The sequence below is a fragment of the Halichoeres trimaculatus genome, unplaced genomic scaffold (assembly GCF_033239565.1).
Source record: "Halichoeres trimaculatus isolate MK-OKI-2021-1 unplaced genomic scaffold, fHalTri1.1 fHalTri1_scaffold_10, whole genome shotgun sequence".
NCBI lineage: Eukaryota > Metazoa > Chordata > Actinopteri > Labriformes > Labridae > Halichoeres > Halichoeres trimaculatus.
The window spans coordinates 15,825,526-15,844,962 of NW_027437187.1; the positions used below are offsets into that span (position 1 = coordinate 15,825,526).

A 19,437-nucleotide genomic window follows, 5' to 3' on the forward strand; every position below is an offset into this window, starting at 1 on the left:
TATATATTTGATCCCCTCCTGTGTGTTACTTTGCTCTGGGTGGTGGACTGTCTTGATCTCTACCCTGAGTATGCACGCACACAGAGAAACCATGAGGTAAGCACTGTCCACATCACAGCTTCATGAGGTCTGAGTGAAGCAAGTGCTAACCTCATGTAATCTTCCCTAGGCTCTCTGTGTTTTCTCCTGTCATTTGGACAAACTTTGACTAATAGTGCGAAACAGAGTAGGTTAACTCGACAGGGCTGAAAGGTTGACTCCCCGTGTGGTTCCCCGAACAGAGTGACTCATGCGTGTGTGTGTGTGTGTGTGTGTGTGTGTGTGTGTGTGTGTGTGTGTGTGTGTGTGTGTGTGTGTGTGTGTGTGTGTGTGTGTGTGTGTGTGTGTGTGTATAAGAGTCAGTATTTCCAGTTTTAGCACATGCATGTAGCATATCCTGTAACATAGACTATATGAAAGGAAGCATTCATTACAACCACTTTTACCATGTGTTGCATCACACAGGCATGCAAGGTAAGTGCTGTGCCCTAAACCCATTATGTAATAGTGTTGGACTCCAGTGTGGACACACCCTACCTGTCTCTGTGAGTGTAGAGTGACAAGTAACAGGTAGTCACAGGCCACTTCAACATGTTTGCTTTATCTGACCTCAAGCCAAAGCACCCAGCCAGAAACAACAAACAAGGCCACAAGATGATCGAAAACTGAAGTTAAAACAGGATTTGCTCAAGTATTGTTTTGATAGCAAAAGAGGAACACTTTGATTATGTTTCCTTTAACTGGTATTTAAATGAGGCATAAGTCTTGGGCTGAGTATAAACCACAGGCCAGTACATTAGGAAACTAAGGGTTTATATTTAACAGAAGACACTTAAGTTATGTAATCAAAATACTCCCTGGCCACCCTAAATAATCTTTTAAAATCCACTGCCAGTGAAAAGCTCAGGCCTCATCAGTCTGATTTAAGTTCTGACTACCTCACCTCTTACACCATCACCAACAGCAGATTCAGTTTTTATAACAGGCTGCAGGTGAGAGATGAGCTCATGTGCAGACTCCCAGCCAAGATCCTGAGTCAACATGACGAGATAAGCGAAGTCTGCATGGTAGACAGTTTGATTGGTAACTAGCCAGGAAATGCTCCCAACCCAATATTGTATGTAATGGGGGAAAAAAAACGGCCATGGAGAAATTTATAGGATCAGACTGATATTTCACCACAATTTGGGGTAAAATTGATAACAGTCGCCCACAGTAGACGCAAAGCATTTATATAAAACGAATTGAAGACGTAAATGTATACAATAAGCACTGCATATAGAATACATGGCCTTGTTCGTTTGAGATTTTAAGGGAATAATTCGGATGCCAATTAGGATCAAAACAAAGTTGACTATTTCTTTGAACTCATAGAACACACAAAGCGGATCCTGATTGGTTGTCGCCAAAGTCTACCCTTCACTGATTGGTTCTCGTGCCGCTTCCGTGTTGTCATTCAGCAGCAGGTCCTCCTCGCGCACACATCTGTAGCAGAGACTCTGCTCGAGGCTGCTCCTGACGAAGCACCGGGACGGGAGCGATGAAGTAGACTCGTGAGACTTTACAGTGGATATCATCGAAAACGAAACTGTTTTCTTTGTTGAACGGCTTTGTTGGAGTTATTTTAATAAGCGAACTGGCTTCTGTGATTTTTCTGTGAGCACGGGGGACATTTCGTCGTACCGTGGAGGAAAGTTTAAATCCCCGTGCAGCGCTGTCCGGGGAAAGGTGAGGCGCGTGCGACCTAAACTTTTGTGGCTTTTCGGGTTGTTGGCAACAGGACAGGGTGGTTTTGGTTAAAACTAGCTTCAAACCATCAAAACTTGTTTTTGTCAGCTCGAGGTGCTGTATTTTAGCTGTCCTGCACCAAGCACTACACAGCAGCATGTCTGTCAAGTGTTGTGCTGTGTAACCAGTCCTTCCAGCTCAGCGGGGAGTTTCGACTGCTGCTTGCTTGACTTCCAGGTAAACCGCCAACAAGGTTTACCTCTTTTCTGAAACACCCGTTTTTTGAAGCCGTTTCACAGAATAATGGCTGGTTTAAGCAATGTCCACATGAAAACCCTAGAGGACCTGACTCTGGACTCTGGCTACGGGGCGGGGGACTCCTGCAAATCCCTCAGCCTGTCCTCTTCCAAGTCCAATTCCCAAGCCTTCATGACTGCCCCTCACCGGGGGAACTGGTGGTACTACTCCGGCTCCATGAACAGCAGGAACAACAGCTGGGACACAGTCAACACTGTCCTCCCAGAGGACCCTGAAGACATCTTCTCCAAGTGCCCCCGTTTACCTGAGCTAGAAGAGTTCCCCTGGACCGAAGAGGAGGTGGCCAAGATTCTACGCAAAGTGGCCGAGAGTGGCAGCATGAAAGGGGGGCTCACACCTGTGTTCACCGCGGAGGCCGTGAGGCGGCTGTCCGCTCTCCTCCGCCGTGCTCTGATCCGTATCTCCAGAGAGGCTCAGAGGCTCAGCGTCATGCACTGCCGCTGCACGCGCTTTGAGGTGCAGAGCGCCATGAGGCTCGTGCTCAGCTGGGCTCTGGCTGACCACTGTGTCTCTGCAACAGTCAAGGCAATTTCCATGTACAGCATGAGCGCAGGAGAGCTGCTGAGGAAGGGCAAGTCCGCCCGCTGCGGCTTGTCCTTCTCTGTGGGACGCTTCTTCCGCTGGATGGTAGATACCCGCATCTCCGTGCGCATCCATGAGTACGCAGCCATATGCATGACCTCGTGCATGGAGGCTCTGGTGGAAGAGATAGGAGCCCGGGTGCTGATGGCCGAAAGGGGTCACACAGGGCCGGACTCGGGGTCAACAGGCGCCCAAGTGAGTGCAGAGGCCCTCGAAGGGGTGGTGAACAATGACGCAGAGCTTTGGGGAGTCCTTCAGCACTATGAGCACCTGATCTGCGGGAAGAACGCCAATGGTGAATATTCAAACTCTCTGTTACTTTCATATAATGTTTGTTTTATTCTGAGGCGACAACTTCACTTTCAGTCACACACTCTCCTTTCAGAGTATTGGTCACCACTTTCCATACCCTCACTCTGTGGAAAAGGTGAAATATGTCCTGCTGTTGGATACAATAGAAGCTCTTTGTGCATGAAGATTTGATGGCTCCATTGCTAATTTGACCTGTCAGAATAGGAAAAAGTAGTGCAGCATAATTATATGAAAACAAAGAGAGTTTTGCTCTCAGACTGAGGTCACACAAGGAGAAACAACAGCTGGTCATTGTGTTTCATTGCTATATTTAGTTTTAAGGGCTTCAATTTAGTTGGTTTGTTGTAAGTTTGCATCCACATGTCACTCCGGCTCTGCTGCTATGATTTAGGGGTGTGCTGAGCCTTTGGAGCACAGGCAGGAGGCTCGTCTGTTGACACAACTCTCTGTTTGTGCTGAGTTCACCTCTGATTCTCCTGCTGTGTTGGCTGCACTCCTCTAGAATCCTCCCCTCCTTCTATTTCCTTTTTCTCCTCCTGTTGGACGGATTCCTCTCACCTACATTACTGTCCCTCCAGCTGTGCGTCCTGCTCCCTGTGCATTTGTTCTCTCCACCCTCACGCGTCCCTCCTCTATACTCTCTCTTTCTCTTCCCTCTCTCATCCAGTCGACTCGCAGGACTCTTTCCGAGGCTGTTTTGGCAGCCAAGCGTTGGCTTGATTCATGGGCTTGTGTTGGTACAATGTAACCAGCCTTTGTTTGTGGCCCACTACCAGCTCCCTGGAGCAGAGCTTTTTACTGCAGGACAATGGCCTTTTGTGATGTGATCATGCAGCTTATCCCAACACGGAGGGAGTGAAAAAAAAATGCTGAGGAAGCTGGGCACACACATCCATGATCATATACAACATAAAGCAGGGTCAAAGGGACTGAATGAATGGAGGTAGCTGCTATTAAAGAGCAGGATACTCTCTGTTGATCTGAGTTTAACATGGTACCCTGCTGGAGTACCTATTCCTGCATACATAGAGGTATCTGTAACTCACAAAAGTCTGACATCAGTCAGAGTTTAACTGCACAATTGCAGGCTTGTGTCCACTAACATCTTGCATTTAATAAGAAAAGTGTTGAAAAGATTGAGAGCCGTGCATTGGGGAGCTATTTCACTGCAAAACAAGTTAAAGAGCAGCTTTTGTTCCAGTATTTAACCAGATGTCTTTTGGTTGGGTTTTCAGACCGGGCTATTTTGGTGATTTAGTCATTGGTTTTGAGAAAGACCAGCATGTGTAATAACAACAGACCATTATTCTGACCACCCTAGCTTTTTATAGGCCCAAGACCAGGCTGTGCAGCCACATACCCCTCTACCACCTTACCACCTGACACCCCACACCCTAAACCCACCCCCCCCAGCACCGCAAACGTCCCCTGGCCACCAAAACCATCAGTGCACACAGAAGCAAAGAGCCGTCTCTGAACCAGAGGGCAGACTACCGATCACACGGAAGGGCAGAGTCTGATAAATCCCTCTCCCTCCCTCTTGATTCCTCTCCATCGCTCTGACTGTGTCTCTTTCTCAGGGGCTGGCCCACATCTGGAACTCTTTAAGTCAGAAATGACTTCTACGGCTCCAATAACAATCCTGAAAACTCCCTCGCTCCCTCCCTCCTCTCCCTCTGCCCTCTCTCCTTCACTCTCACTCTTGGCTCTCTGTCTCTCCTCTTTTTACTTTGCTTTCACGTCCACTTTATCTTTATCTGTTTATTTCTTCGGGTCTACAGGGAGTGCATTAGAGGAACTTGGTTGTGATGTGCCAGGATCTTATTCATTACTCGTGCACACGCCTGCATGAGCACGTTCTCACACTCACACACAGGCACACATGCATCGTTGAAAACCTATTTAGTCTGCTTTGCATGTGTTCAAATGGATCCTCAGCTCTGGTTGAACTCACTGCACAGTGCCCCATACAGAGGAATCCATTTGTCATTCATTTCTGCTCACAAGGAAATAGCACAGGCGAGCTCTTCCTGGTATAATTGTTGTTGATAGTACTGTAGGGCATTGTAAAGTGCAGAGTCGTAGTTGTGCTAATGGACAGTGGAAGTGGTTTTGAAATCATTGATCTTTATGACTGGTTGGCATGGAGGTATTTGTTAAACTTGAACCAGCTGGCTGAAGAGTTTTCAAATTGAAGTTTTACTAGATTTTTACACAGCAAACTTTTTTTTATTTGTTTCAAAGGTAGAGCACCAGTGGTTAATATGCAAATGTCTGACCTATCCTGTTGGAAGTCAGTGGTTATAAATTCCTGCTTTATGACCTTAATCTGTAAAACTGCATGAATCTTAACCAGGGGCCTCCTGAAAGACAGCATTCATGCTGGAGAGCAAGATTTACCTGGATGAATAAACTCTGATGTGGTCCAGTACCAACAAACAGCTCAGTTTCTCTGCTCCAGCCCCGTGAAGGTTGTAAAAGGAGCAGTGAGTAATGGGTTTAGGGTGCACTCAAAGAGCAGGGCATATGATTTGCTGCTCAGTATTTCCCTAAATATGTATTTAGCCCAAAAAGAGGCGTGGGAACAGTGGGCAGCAAGATGCAGGGCGAGCAGCCCAGCACTGTGGTCACACAGATGGGGAAACCAGCACTCTCAAAATACACTCCCTGTTCCTCAAATCTGGGGCAGGATAAAGTTTAGTTTTATAAGACACCAGGACATTAATAGTTTGGTAAACAGACTTTTGGTTCGTTCTTGTGTGCTCCACGTTTAGGCATGCTGCTTTCAGCCCTTGGCAGCAACAGCGAGCCTGTGTTTGGCCTGAATTCACTGTACGGATGAATTTAGGAGGTCATGCTCCTGAACCCTGTCAGCAGGTCAGTGTGTGTATAGAGTTAAGACCATAAGTCATATAGCTTTACTGGATAATAAGGGTTAATCCCTCACATAACACTACAACTCGTGTATTTATGCCAAAGTGTTCTGTGCAGGCGCTCATATCCCCCAACACACACACTCACTGATGGCCCGTGTCACTGTTTGCACTGGCTTTTTGTCTGGTCTCAGCTGTAAAAACACAGAGCCATTACAGTGCACATGTGTTTCTCTGTGCTCATCTGTGGGTGCTTAGATAAACTTGTGTGTGGATGTGGACTATTCTTGGGAAAAACCATGAGTAATTTCTTACAGATATGACACCACATATGATTTGTCAGGCTATTACAAAACCTTTGACATTGAATCAGGAACCTCCTGCTGGTTTCACAACCTCTGAAGTTTCTAACATTTCTAAAAGTCAGCGTCCATTAACCTTCAGATATCACACACTCCCCTGTGTGCAGCAGTCTTTGTTGCTCCTCTCCCTTCTTTGAAACTTCAGTCATTATTTTGATCCCAGGCCATGCACCTCCTAATACATTACAGCAGCATGACTCATACTTCTCAACACTGTTTACAGTAAAGCACTGATAGGGAGGAAGCAAAGAGAGATGGGGATGACGGATGCTCCAGGGAAAAGGCAATGGGCACAAATAGAAATACAGAAATAGCAACTTAAAAGCATTCATCATTATTTTTTTTTCTGCTAATTGCATTTTGGAGAATAGTGCATGTGGTAAGAGAGAGTGTAGATCGTACATTAAGCTTCTTCAACTTGTTTGAATTGTGTCACATGCATTTACCACACAATCCCTGCTATGATTCCTGAAGTAAGGATGTTAGGTTGAGTGCTGCAGCCTGAGTTGCAAATGGAAGAAGCAGAAAGACTGGCTGGAATCTGCTGGACCAGATGCTTCAGTGCATTGCCTGGATGTGATGGTTGTGTTAAAATGGAACCACTGTGCATCTCATCGAGCACAAACTTTGGCTCTGACACAGAATGCCACATGCACTTGTGTCAGAGTCTGGCTTGGCCATTAAAATACTGCAATATCAGTGGTATGTAGTGAGGGCCAGGAGTTAAAGTCAGAGGTAATCATATGGGTGCAAGAAAATAGAAATATGTGCAAAACTGTTATTCTTCTTTTTCTAGAATTAACCCCTTACTGCCTGGATTGATTAGCAATAATAAAAAGAGATTGTTTATGTGTTTTTGAATTCTTACAGATGTTGAATTAATTGAGATTTTAAATTTGAGTATAGTACATTCAACAGTTATAACTAAGTTATAAAGACATGAGAAGTTCATCCCCTGACCAATATAGTGTGACACAGTGGATCTGATACAATCTTTGGTATGTTTGTGACAACAGGCATGAAGAGGTTAAGAATGAGTCTGTTGGACGGTAGGGCAACTTGTAGAGCAGTTTACTAGTCAATCATTGTCATTCATCTTTTTCTTCACATGAAAGTCCTGTGGCTGGTGTTTCCCTTCTCTCACATGATGCTATAGGAAGTCAAGCCTGTTTGACCCTCATAAAAGATTATATTGGAAAGTGTTCCAAAGTGGATTGTAGGGGATTTATGTGAGCTTTTGGTTGGGTAACCTAGTTCTGTACATGTAAATCTCATGAAAGCAGTAAAGAAAACTGAGGACATCTGCATTTGTCAAATAAAGTTTGTTTTTTCTCTCTGGAAGTGTGAGCTGAACACAAAATACAACTGTCTAACAATGTGAAGAAGACTGGTCATAATGAGCTGCTTTGTTAAAGAGTCTTGTTTCTCATCACAGCTTCACAATACATGATCTTAAGCCGCGTTTCCACCAAGCAGTCCGGGTCTCGGTACGGTGCGCTTTTAGCGGCGTTTCCTCTGACTCATCCTGGGACGGATCCCTAAAAACCGAGACGAGCCGTCCCACTTTTTTGGGACCCTTTCGTATGGGTGCCAGACTGAACCGATCCGCTCTCAGGAGGTGGAGCAACACACTGCAGACGGTTGATTGGTCAAAAGAATCGTCACTTACCCCGACAGCGGCTGCATTTCTCCTGGCGGCACACAGACTTCTCTGAAACGAAGCTTGATTGCACTTTGTAACAGAGAGTTACATGAAAATCACAGAGTGGACGAAATGCTGCATGTCTTCCATTCGTGCTCTTTGTTTACTGTGTCGCGTTTTCTTCTTTGTTGGATTTAACAGCGGGGTAAGCTGCTACGGCGTCGCACTATTGTTTACCAGCTGCGGCTTCCGGCATCAGGCTTACACGCCGCCCACCATGAGAGGGCACAGTTTGCTGTGGAAACGCAAACGGGATGAGACTTAACTGTCCTAAACTGTACTGAACCGACCCGTACTGCTTGGTGGAAACGCAGCTTTAGTCACATCTGTCATTGATACTAAAAGAATCCCTCTCTCAGCTAAACCAAGCTCTCACTTCATTAAAGTGATACTCTGGGATGAACAAGTTGGGTCCTATCACAAGGTTTAGGGCAGAAATTACCCCTACAGCAGTGTTTCTGTGCAGCAGAAGCCCAGGGTGCACACACCAAAGACCCCCTCCCTGCTCCTCTGCCGGTTTCCTCTGCAATGCAGAGCAACGGGGCCATATTTTACTTGACCAAAAACACAAATAAACGGACTCCCACCAAAAAAGCTTGATATCGGTCTGCATTCACGCTTTACTTAGAGAATTTCCAGTGTGTTACTTTCACACAGAAACACCGCTAAATAAGGTTTTAGTTCTCATCGTGTCGTAAAACGGCACTACCTCCACTGCAGAGCCACAGCTGGCTACGAGACGCTTGCCGTTTAGTGTATCAGTCAGCGCGCGCGGCGTGCCAGATATAAACAAACACAGGTAGCCTATCAGGACGAAGAGACACGATGAGAACTAGAGCCTTATTTAGCGGTGTTTTTGTGTGAAAGTAACGTGCTGAAAATTCTCTAAATAAAGCGTGAATGCAGACCGATATCAAACTTTTTTGGTGGGAGTCCGTTTATTTGTGTTTTTGGTCAAGTAAAATATGGCCCCGTCTGAGTGCAGAGGAAACCGGCAGAGGAGCAGGAAGGGGGTGTTTGGTGCGAGCGCTCTGGGCTTCTGCTGCACAAAAACACTGCTGTAGGGGTAATTTCTGCCCTAAACCTTGTGATAGGACCCAACTTGTTCCATCCCAGAGTATCACTTTAAGAGTGACATGACATCGTTTGCAAAGAAAGACACATTAAGGACTCTGTTCAGTCTCTTGGTTTGCTCGGTGGTAACATGAATCAGTTCTGTCTAATGACTAAGTATTTGTAAAGATCTCACAAACTGAGTCTGTGTCCCCACCAGAACTAAAGTTATTAGTTTTGGTGTTTTTTACCCTGAAGAATCAATGCCAACCATCACACTTCTAATTGCCTATAGGCATTAGCTGGCATGCGTCGCCTTCTTTCTGTGTGCTCCAGGAGAAGTGAAGCCATTTACTGTAGTCGATACAGAACCAATCTGTGGGCGATTTGGTTGTAATATTTAATTACACACTTAAAAGATCAGATGGGCAGACAGGGAAGGAAGAGGAGGAGGGGGAGTGAGAGCATGGGAGTGTAGTTTAAGTGGAAACACATTTGCCTCACCAAGGGTTGGATATAATAAACCCTCGCTGTGCTCTCAGCTGAAATCTGTTGGAGTCATACAGACTTGAATGGATGGAGCCAAGAAGAGATAGATGAAGAGATGAAGCTTCAATCCCACATATCCTCTCTGATTGGGATCTATACGGTGTGACTGTGCCAAATCTCTGCAGCCAAGGAAGAATTTGCGTGTGTGCGGGATGACTCCTGTGCTACATGTCTGTGTGCCAAGGGCAGGGATGTGATGGCTGAAAAAAAAAACGACGCTGTCTATTTTGGCAAAGCTAGAAAAGTGTTTTTTTTTGTTTTGTTTTTTTGCTTCCCTTTCAAGTCTGACCTGTTGTTTCTGTAAACGGACAGAGAGAGGGAGCTTTTTGTGATGCTGTCAGTGACCTCTTTGTCCAGCAGAGTTAGAGCAGCAGTGTATGGAGCCTGAGAGGCAAAGGTCCAATATATTGCTCTGGAAAAGCAAACACGCTTGTCTGTAGATGTTCTGTTGAACATGAGACTCTCTCCTCCTCCTCTTCTAGTCATCATTGGGTTTTTCATGCTTGACACCTACAAAATATTTCTCTAAAATGTGTGAGCTGCCCATGAGACATTCAGAAACACATCGATCTGTCATAACTCAGATAAAAACAAGGGAGATGCTGATGGCTGTCTGTCTTACTGTCCCTGTGATGAGTGACAAAAGCACAAAAAAGATTCTTTTAACTACACATGTAGAAGAGGCCTCTGTATGTAGATAACTGCCTGTGCAAACACACAAACACACATTCGCAAACACATGCTGGGGATCGTAAAGAGGAAGAGCAAACAGGGGAAGATGCTTTTCCTTTGACTTGCATGGCTACGAAGGCTCTGAGTGTGCAGAGGGTGGAGTTAGCAAACATTGCACTAGTGGACAAAGAAACTCTGTTACAACTTCCAATTCTGCTCCTTTCCTGTTCAGTGTCGTCCAGTTACGTTTAACATCCAGCAGCTCCTTTGAATGAAAACACATCAGCTGGAATGAAGGCAGAACTTACACTGTGAGAAGAGGGCTCGACTCGTCGTAGCCCATCTTTTTACAGGTTGAGAAATAGTTTGCAGCTTGCATGATGTTTGGAAACAGTTTCTGCAACACCCCAAAGAGAAAGCCAATTTTCCAGAGGGAGGAATTAGAGAGAAGGAACACGAAGGAGAATGGAAAAGTTACATCAGCTTTTTTGACAAGGTTGTTGCTGACTGCACCAGGTTCATTAGAAAACGTGCCAATCATGACAGGTTTAGAGAGGTGTGTGTGTGTGTGTGTGTGTGTGTGGGAGGATGTGTGTCTGTGCATGATATTTTGCCTGGCGGTTGTATACCTCAGCTGCCTTTGACTCTGCATGTTTTAGCTTTGGATGTGTTGCTGTTTTGCTAATCTTGGTCTGTCTGCTCCAACACTGATAATATCTGTGCCCTAAAAAGGGACTGTTCATGTGTTCATCTGTCTTTGTGTGCTTTTTTTCTTGGATGTGATTAACTGAAGGCTGACTACGTGACTCCTTACACAGCCGTCCAGTCATGGAGAGATAATTCCAGACCTAGGATGTGATGCAGCTTGGATTGAAGCAAGAAGATGGGGAACAAGAAAGAGAGGGTTTTGCTGTTTTTTTGTTTTGTTTTACAAACAAGTAGTTGAAGAGGAAGTCTTGCAGTGCGTCCACGAGTTGGGGAAATGTTCCTTCTCTAGAGCTAAAACGATTCCTTGAATGATTCTAGGTACTCGATTACAAAAATTACTTGAGTAATTTTCTCCGCCTCGAGAAATCGTTTAATTTAAAAAAAGATCATAGAGTAGTATTTCAAATAGAGCTGAGGCCATATTAAGAGAGACCCTCAAGCTGCCTCTTATACAAAATAGCAACTAGCAACAAATCTAGCTTCTTTTCTGGAGTTTGGAGACGAATGGGTCATTCTACGAAACGGGTGCCATTTGGGTCCGCAACATTTGATGAGATGTACAAGGCACAAAAAATGTGTCAAAGTGTGTTTACAGATTTTGGAGCTACCAAAGCAAGTGCTCTTATTGACATGCTGTATCAGAAAATTCTATTACTTAAAGAGAAAAAAATTCATTTGAAAAATAACTGCTCTTTAACTAAACAAAAATGTATTTTATCCGATTACTCGATTAATCGATGGGATTTTCAGTAGAATACTCGAATACTAAAATATTGGATAGCTGCAGCTATCCTTCTCTCTCCTGAAACACGTGCCTCTCTCAGCGGTCTTGTCTCTCCCTGTCAGACACTGAAATTTGTTTGTTTGTACTCCGACCTACATCCTCAGCACGTTCGTAAACAACTTGGCTCAGCGGCATGTTTGAATCCACTGTGGTCATTTGAAGCCCCTCTGATTTCTCTTGTTGTGCTCTATCAAACCTGGTCATCTATTGCCCAACCCCTAAAACACCAAACAAGGCTTCTTCTACTTCTTTTTGACCCTTCTTTTTATCTGTGCCACCATTACTTTCATTGCTCCCAACCCACATTGATTCAAATCTCCAGTCTTCATCCATTCATCTGTTGTCCTTCCTGTTCAGCACAGCTCACTCCCTGCTGCAAAACTTGACCTGCTTTTCATTTTTATTTTCCCAAAACATTTGCTTTGAAATCCTGAAATCCAGCAGTGCCACTTCCTGAAAACATCACCTGTTGGGTCAAGGTCGCTCAGATAGACCACAGTGATTAAAGAAGCCACAGACGTCCACACTCCATATTAAGACCAAAACCCTTAACAGTGAGGCTTCCTGGAATCCCCTCGTGGTTTTGAGGAGGGAAGGAGCTCTTTAGAGCCAGGGCCATATGTGGAACACATGTGGGCACAGGAAAACAAACTCTGTCAGGACAGGACACACTCGGTTATAGCTTCAAGTCTCTTTATCGTGATAAGATCTGCTCTGCTCATCCACCATTTCTGGACTTCTTCCTGGAGCTAAAATTAACAGTTTGGGTCCCATTGGGAACCAGAAGTAGAGAAAGTTTGTGATGAAACATGTTTTTGTAATGGGGGCTGTTACACCCAGCCACACACTGGGATTTAAGAGTGAGGTGTGTATAAACACAAACAGGTTTTGGGTAATGTTAAGGGGACTCAGACAGAACCGGAGCAGTTACCATCAGGCCAGCCTGTGCTTCCGCCACAGACTTAAGAGGCTCCTCATTACACATAATCACCATGTCTATGTGTTTCCCTTGAAATGCTGAGGAGTATGTTTGGGTTTGAGCCTGCTATGTTGTGTTTGAGTGGCAAGGAGAACTGGAAGACTGGTAGCTCGACTGCCCACGCTTCTGCAAGGAGAAAACTCTCCTGGCACTTCCATGGTGCTTCTGTGTGTCTGTGCAGGATATATCTCTTCCCACTGATCTGGGTTACATCTGTCAATAACTGCATGTGTGGGCCCACGTCCTTGTAGGAATGTGCTGAACTCTTGAGCATTTCTGTGAATTGGTAGACTGATTTTTTGAGCTACATCTGATTTTTCTCTTCCCTTCTCTGTCTGAGTCTATCTCTGTTGTGTCGGCCATCTGCGCGCCACTGCAGGGTCACAGACACTGCTGGACATGATGCACTCCAGTAAGGGTGGCCAAGTTTCCTCTCCAACTCTGAGATAATCTGCCTATTGAGCATTAGAGGGCTGCAGGGAGAAGATAGAAGAGGGAAGAGTATGTGGTGGAATTTCACCCTGATGAAAGGATTCCTTGTCTGAGGTTGTTTGGAAAAATGAAGTATTCTTTGCTCCGATTTGTTCCCAACAGCTAGATCCTTGTGTAGACGACACTTGTCTATTTAAAGGTGGGGTGCACATATGTGCCTTTCTCTCTGCAAGTACATAATGTGTCCATCAATATGAATCCGACCATTAGTATCTTGTGTGATTCTGTGCTGGCAGTGTGTCTGTCTAACAGAGGAGTGGAGGCTGCAGGAAGTCAGTCAGACAGCAGTTAAACACACCAACAGAACAGCCCTCGATGCTTCCCCCTCTTCTTTTCCTCAAGCTGCAGTCTTTTTTATCAGCTAAGACTTTTTCTTCAGTCACTTACTGGTACCTTGATGCCTGTAAGTTACTGTAAAATTTACAGCAACCTTGTTGCAGCATATGTAAGGCCAGTGGGATTATTCAACATGTTAGTATTAGACTTTCGTTCCACCCACATGGCCTGTAGACACAAGTGTGACTAATATAGTCTCTACTGAACAAGCGCTGTCATTATGATCCATGTGTTTCACTTTAGCTAACAGTCCATACACTCCACACACTGTGTCTGCATGTCAGCAGCTCCCCTGAAAAGGGCCGGTAAAGGCAGCCTGACAATACTTTTATACATAATGTAAGACCCAGCTAAACACTCGCTCTGTCATAGGGTGAGATGGAGGAAGAGGTGCAGCTGGAAAGGTCAACACACCTTTCTTTTTTTTATTTTTTATTTTTTTTTTTTTTTTTTTTTTTTTTTTTTTTTTTTTTTTCCCCTTGTCCTGTTCAGCGTCACGACAACAGAATTATGGTCTGGCTGCCGTATTGTGCAGAACACATTTGCTTTTCCAAAGGGAGCCGTTAATGTATAGAGCTGCCCTTGAGTGTTAAAATAATACTCTTTATTAGTGTTTGTTTTTTTTTTTTTTTTTAAATTATATATTTATATTTTATACATAAATACACATACATATATATACATACACACACACATACGTATGTATGCACATACATATACATACGCATACATGTATCCATACAGTTTCCCTCCCGTATATTGCCAAGTTTGAAGATTACTGCTTAACCAGAACAAGGTGATATCAGGAAAGAAACAGTGAAAAAGGAAAAGATTGTAGAGAAGAGACTAGACAGGGGGGGAGAGAGAGACAACAAAACAACAGTAGAGAACAACCACAACAACTGAACAGATGACTACAGACAGGAGAAACAAATAACCAGCTACTGAGCCTGAAAGGAGACAGTATCCTGGGGTCTTTGAAGTCATAATCACAAGAAGAACCTGGAGAGATGAACTGGAGAAATCATGAGTAGCAGTGAGCACAACAATGACAATTGCAAAGAGGTACATATACGTATATAGATCTATACACAGACTCATATACTCACCTACACATATAGGGCTACAGGTGGCAGTATAGAAAATTGGGTTTGATTTGGGTCAGGTGATCATGCCAAGGAGTGATCATGCAGATGTGGCCCCGCTGCTCCCAGAGGCCAGACATGCACTGAGATAGCCCTCATCCCCGGGCGTCCCGCAGCCACAACAGAGCACAGGTCCCAGACAGACCACCATGGAGACAGCAGCACGCCAATCCAGGAGGAGGCAAGGGGGGAGCGTCCCGGGAAGGCTAGAGGCAGGCCCCCGACACTGCAGAGGGAGGACCCCAGGGGCCAGGGACTGAGGTCTGCAGGCCCCGCTAGACGCAGGGCCCCCGATCGAGTGCAGGGGGTAAGACCAGGGGTCACCTGTGCCCAAGGGCCACTCACCCCCGAGGATGGGGGGTTCGGCCAGGCACCCGGGAGGACGGACCCAGCCCAGGCCACCACCTATCACGAGTCGGTGCCGGCCCCCAGCGCACCCGGTCAGACACCAGAGACCACAGAAGTCCTCTCCCCAGAAACCCAGTATCCCCCGTACACAGCCTACTGTCCCAACCCACCCCTATCCCCCTCTTATCTTTATCACAGCTCACCAGCCCTCCACCGTGGACCCTGACACCCGCACATAAACATTCTGTCCATCCATACCCATACGTTCACACAACAGCACAACAACACCACAGCACCACAAGACGACCACACAACAATATCACAACACGGCATATATATATATATATATATATATATACATATATATACACATATACATATATATATATATATATATACATATACATATACATACATACATACATACATACATACACACACATACACATACATACATACACACATACATATACACACACACATACACATACATATATATATTCATACATATATAAATAATTTTAAAAAGAGGATTAAATAAATAAATAAATAAGTAAATAAGTAAATAAGTAGATATAAAGCCATGGGCATCCTCCGGGGCGCCGCGGGACCCCTGCTGTGCCACTCGCCCAGAACCCAAGGCAGCGGATCCCCTTTTTACCCCATGCCCCAGGGGGCACGGTAGAAACAGGGGTGTGAGAAGAGCCCCCTGCCCTACCTCCCCCGCTCTGTAGTGTGTGGATGTTTGTGATCCTAATGCAGTTAAAAAGAAAAGTTAAAATTGGGGAGTGGACGGCCTCGTAGCTCATGGGGCAGTGCCCTTCAGGTGGTTAGCTCAAAGTGCCCTGCCTACCATATACCACTTGGCCCACCCCAAGGGTCTCTGTGTGTGTTGTGTAGAGTAGTTGGTATCATGTAGGGATGTCTAAGTGTAAGTAAAATTGAGGCGCAAGTCTTATCAGGGTGTAGCAGAAGTGGTCCCTAAGGACCTCTACCACCGCACCTGACGAACGTGCACCTCAAGGTCCTAAGTGTGTGGATGCTCTAGATGAGCGGGGGAGTGAGGGCTGTGGGGCAAAGTAAGACCAGAGAGGAGAAAGCTCCCCTCTGGAGGGTGAGCCGCCCTATTGGCAGCAATAGGCACCCCTGTTCCCCGGGGCCCACCGGGGCAGGGGGGGCCCAGGATCCGCCAGACTCAGAGCACCGGGCCGTGGCAGCCAGAGGGTCAAGGACACCCCGGACCACCCTGGCCCATTGTATATTAGAGAGATATATACTATTATATAGTAATATATAAATAATAATAGAAATAATAATAATAAAAATAATTATGGTAATAATAATAACAATAATAATAACAATAATAATAATAATATTATTCCATTGTTTAGAAAAATTCACACACGTACATAAACACAAACCTGCACACACACACATCTGAACGTACCCCCATCTGCCCACAAGCACACACAACACACACACACACACACACACACACACACACAGTACACACACACACACACACACACACATAAACACACACACACACAGTGGGGGCTGGTTAACCCTCTGGCCTGTTAACCCCCTCACCCCTCCCACTTAGGCCTCCATGGTCTCTAGAGCAGGGACCGGACGCCAGAGGCAAGCCCCAACCCGTCCCCATGGAGGCGAGCCCGGGCAGGCCCATGCCCCCCTGGCCCGGGCCGCCCCCCTCCCCAGGACAGAGAGCAGCCCTCAGGCACCAGGGCCCACAGCCCACCTCCCAGCACACGTCAGGGGTAACCCAGCTGTCCAGCCTGGTGCCGGCAGCCCGCGTCCAAGGCCCACTGTCAGCCCCCACTCACCGCTGCCAGGACAGCCCCAACCCTCCCAACCCCCCCGGCCACCCCCACCCACCACCCCCCCCCAGCCAGACCCACCGCTGCCCCCACGACAGACGGCCCAGCCCGGCACCCCATGGGACCACCAGAAGCCCGGGGAATCCCAGCCCTCCCAGCACCTGTCCAACCACCAGTAGACGCGGAATCCCTGCCTATCACCTGCCTAAGTGATGGAGCTAATCACAGGGGACCAGAGAGTGTAAACATCTTCCGATTTGTGCTTAGAGGAGGAGGCAGACATTATTTCATTGCTGATGTAGTCTAATAGAAGGTTCTTAAACTGATTGGTGGACAGATTTTTTTTGCTTTTCCAATTCAAGAGGATTGTTTTCTTTGCGATGCATAGGGCAGTGAGGACCAAATATGCAGAGTTATAGTTCAGAAAGGTGTCATCCAGGTCCCCAAGAAGGCATAGTCTGGGGCATACAGGGATATTACACTTAAACCATGTGGAAAGGTCTTCACACACCCGGAGCCAAAAGTTCTGAACAGGTGTACAGGACCATACAGCATGTAAATAATCATCAGGTGCGTTACTGGTGCAGTGTGAGCAAATGTTTGATTTTGTTAGACCCATCTTGAACATCCTGTGTCCTGTGTAATGGATTCTGTGGATAATTTTGTATTGTATAAGTTGTAAACTTGAGTTTTTAGTCATTTTAAATGTGTTTGAACATATTTGCGACCAGTTGTCATTACTGAGACTAGCAGATAAATCTGTTTCCCACCTTATTGTTGGGAGTGAGATGGAATCCTCTATCTTGACTAGTTGTCTGTATATCTTTGATAACAGTTTTGGGGCACTAAGATTAATAAATTCAGCAACCCCAACAGGAAGTTGTAAATCCAGCTGGTCAGAATTATATTTCTTGCTAATTATGGATTTCATTTGTTGGTACTCTAGGAATTTGGCGCTACTGATTTCATATTGTTTAGTGAGTATGTCAAATGATATGAAGTTTCTGTTTTGAATGATATGTTCAAAATGTTTAATACCTTTAATATTCCACTGGGTAAAGTTGATCATTTTCTTATTTTGTAGGATGTCAGGGTTGTTCCAGATGGGTGTAAACTTACACGGAATGATTGAAGACTTGGTTAATTTAAGGAACTCCCACCAGGCTGTAAGAGTGGAATTAATGTTGATTTTTTTGTAACATTTATGATGTCTAACGGTTGAGCTGATAAATGGCAGATTAGAAATTATTAGGTCATCACATAGTGCTTGCTCTACATCAAGCCATGGTTCATCTAGTTGGCTGGGATTCAGCCATTTTGAGATATATTGCAATCTGTTTGCTAGGAAATAGAGTTGAAAATCGGGCAAATCCAAGCCACCGTTGTTTTTAGTCTTTTGTAGAGTTCTTAAGCTGATACGTGGAGGTTTGGCTTTCCAGAGGAACTTATTGATGACTGAGTCTAACGATTTAAACCAGGCGGAAAGGGGTTTGGTGGGGATCATTGAGAACAGATAGTTGACTCTAGGTAGAACCATCATTTTTATGGTGGCAACTCTCCCCATGAGTGATATGGGTAAGGATGTCCACCGTATGAGGTCATCCTCTATTGTTTTAAGAAGCTGGACATGATTTAGTTTTATTAGTTCAGAAAGACAGGGGGAAATGTTTATTCCTAAGTATTTAATATTCCCCAAATTTAGATCAATATTCTGATTATTCTGGAAAGTACAGTTGATGGGGAGAACAGTAGTTTTTGACCAATTTATGGAGTAATCAGAAATTGATGAAAATTTCTTAATGAGTGTGATTGTATGAGCAAGAGACGTTTGTGAGTTCTGGAGGAAAAGTAATACATCATCAGCATAAAGACTTGTCTTGTGTTCTATTCTTTTACCGTGAATACCTTTAATGTCTTTGTTTTGTCTGATACTAGCTGCTAAAGGTTCAATAAAGATAGCAAAAAGTGAGGGAGAGAGTGGGCAGCCCTGTCTAGTACCCCTTTGCAGATTGAAGCTTGGGGAAGTTTGATCGTTTGTCCTGACGCATGCATTTGGGTCATTATATAAAATCTTCAACCAATCAGTAAAGGATGGGCCGAATCCAAATTTGTTCAATGTTGCAAATAAGAACTTCCAGTTGACTCTGTCAAATGCTTTTTCTGCATCTAAAGAGATGAATATGGATTCTAGATTGTGTGTGGTGGCATAATCAATCAGATTTATTAGTCTGCGCGTATTAGTGGAAGAATGTCTACCCTTTATGAAGCCTGTTTGGTCAGGATGTATGATGAGAGGAGTAACTGATTCTAATCTTCTGGCGAGGGCTTTGCAGATTATTTTGAGGTCGGTGTTTATTAACGATATTGGCCGGTAACTGGACGGGAGTGTGGGGTCTTTCCCTGGTTTTAGAAGTAGGGTAATGTTTGCGGAATTCATGTTTTTAGGTATTTTACCTTTTCCCTTGATCTCTAAGACCATTTTGTAAAATGTAGGTCCCAGCATGGTCCAGAATGCCTTATAAAATTCTGCAGGAAAACCATCTGGACCTGGGGCTTTATTACTGGGCATGTCTTGTAGTGCTTTATAGAGTTCTTCTGTTGTGAGGGGAGAGTCCAG

The 19,437-nt window shown here is 45.1% G+C and overlaps 1 protein-coding gene across 1 annotated transcript in view; it reads left to right on the plus strand.

Moving 5' to 3' along the window:
* The first annotated feature begins 1,510 nt into the window (after positions 1 to 1,510).
* abtb2b (ankyrin repeat and BTB (POZ) domain containing 2b) overlaps positions 1,511 to 19,437 on the plus strand; it is a 52,750-nt gene continuing 34,823 nt past the window's right edge. Inside the window, exon 1 of the mRNA XM_074677596.1 lies at positions 1,511 to 2,962. Within this exon, the coding sequence (XP_074533697.1) occupies positions 2,071 to 2,962 (892 nt within the window). The 5' untranslated portion in view covers positions 1,511 to 2,070. The remainder of the gene's footprint in view (positions 2,963 to 19,437) is intronic.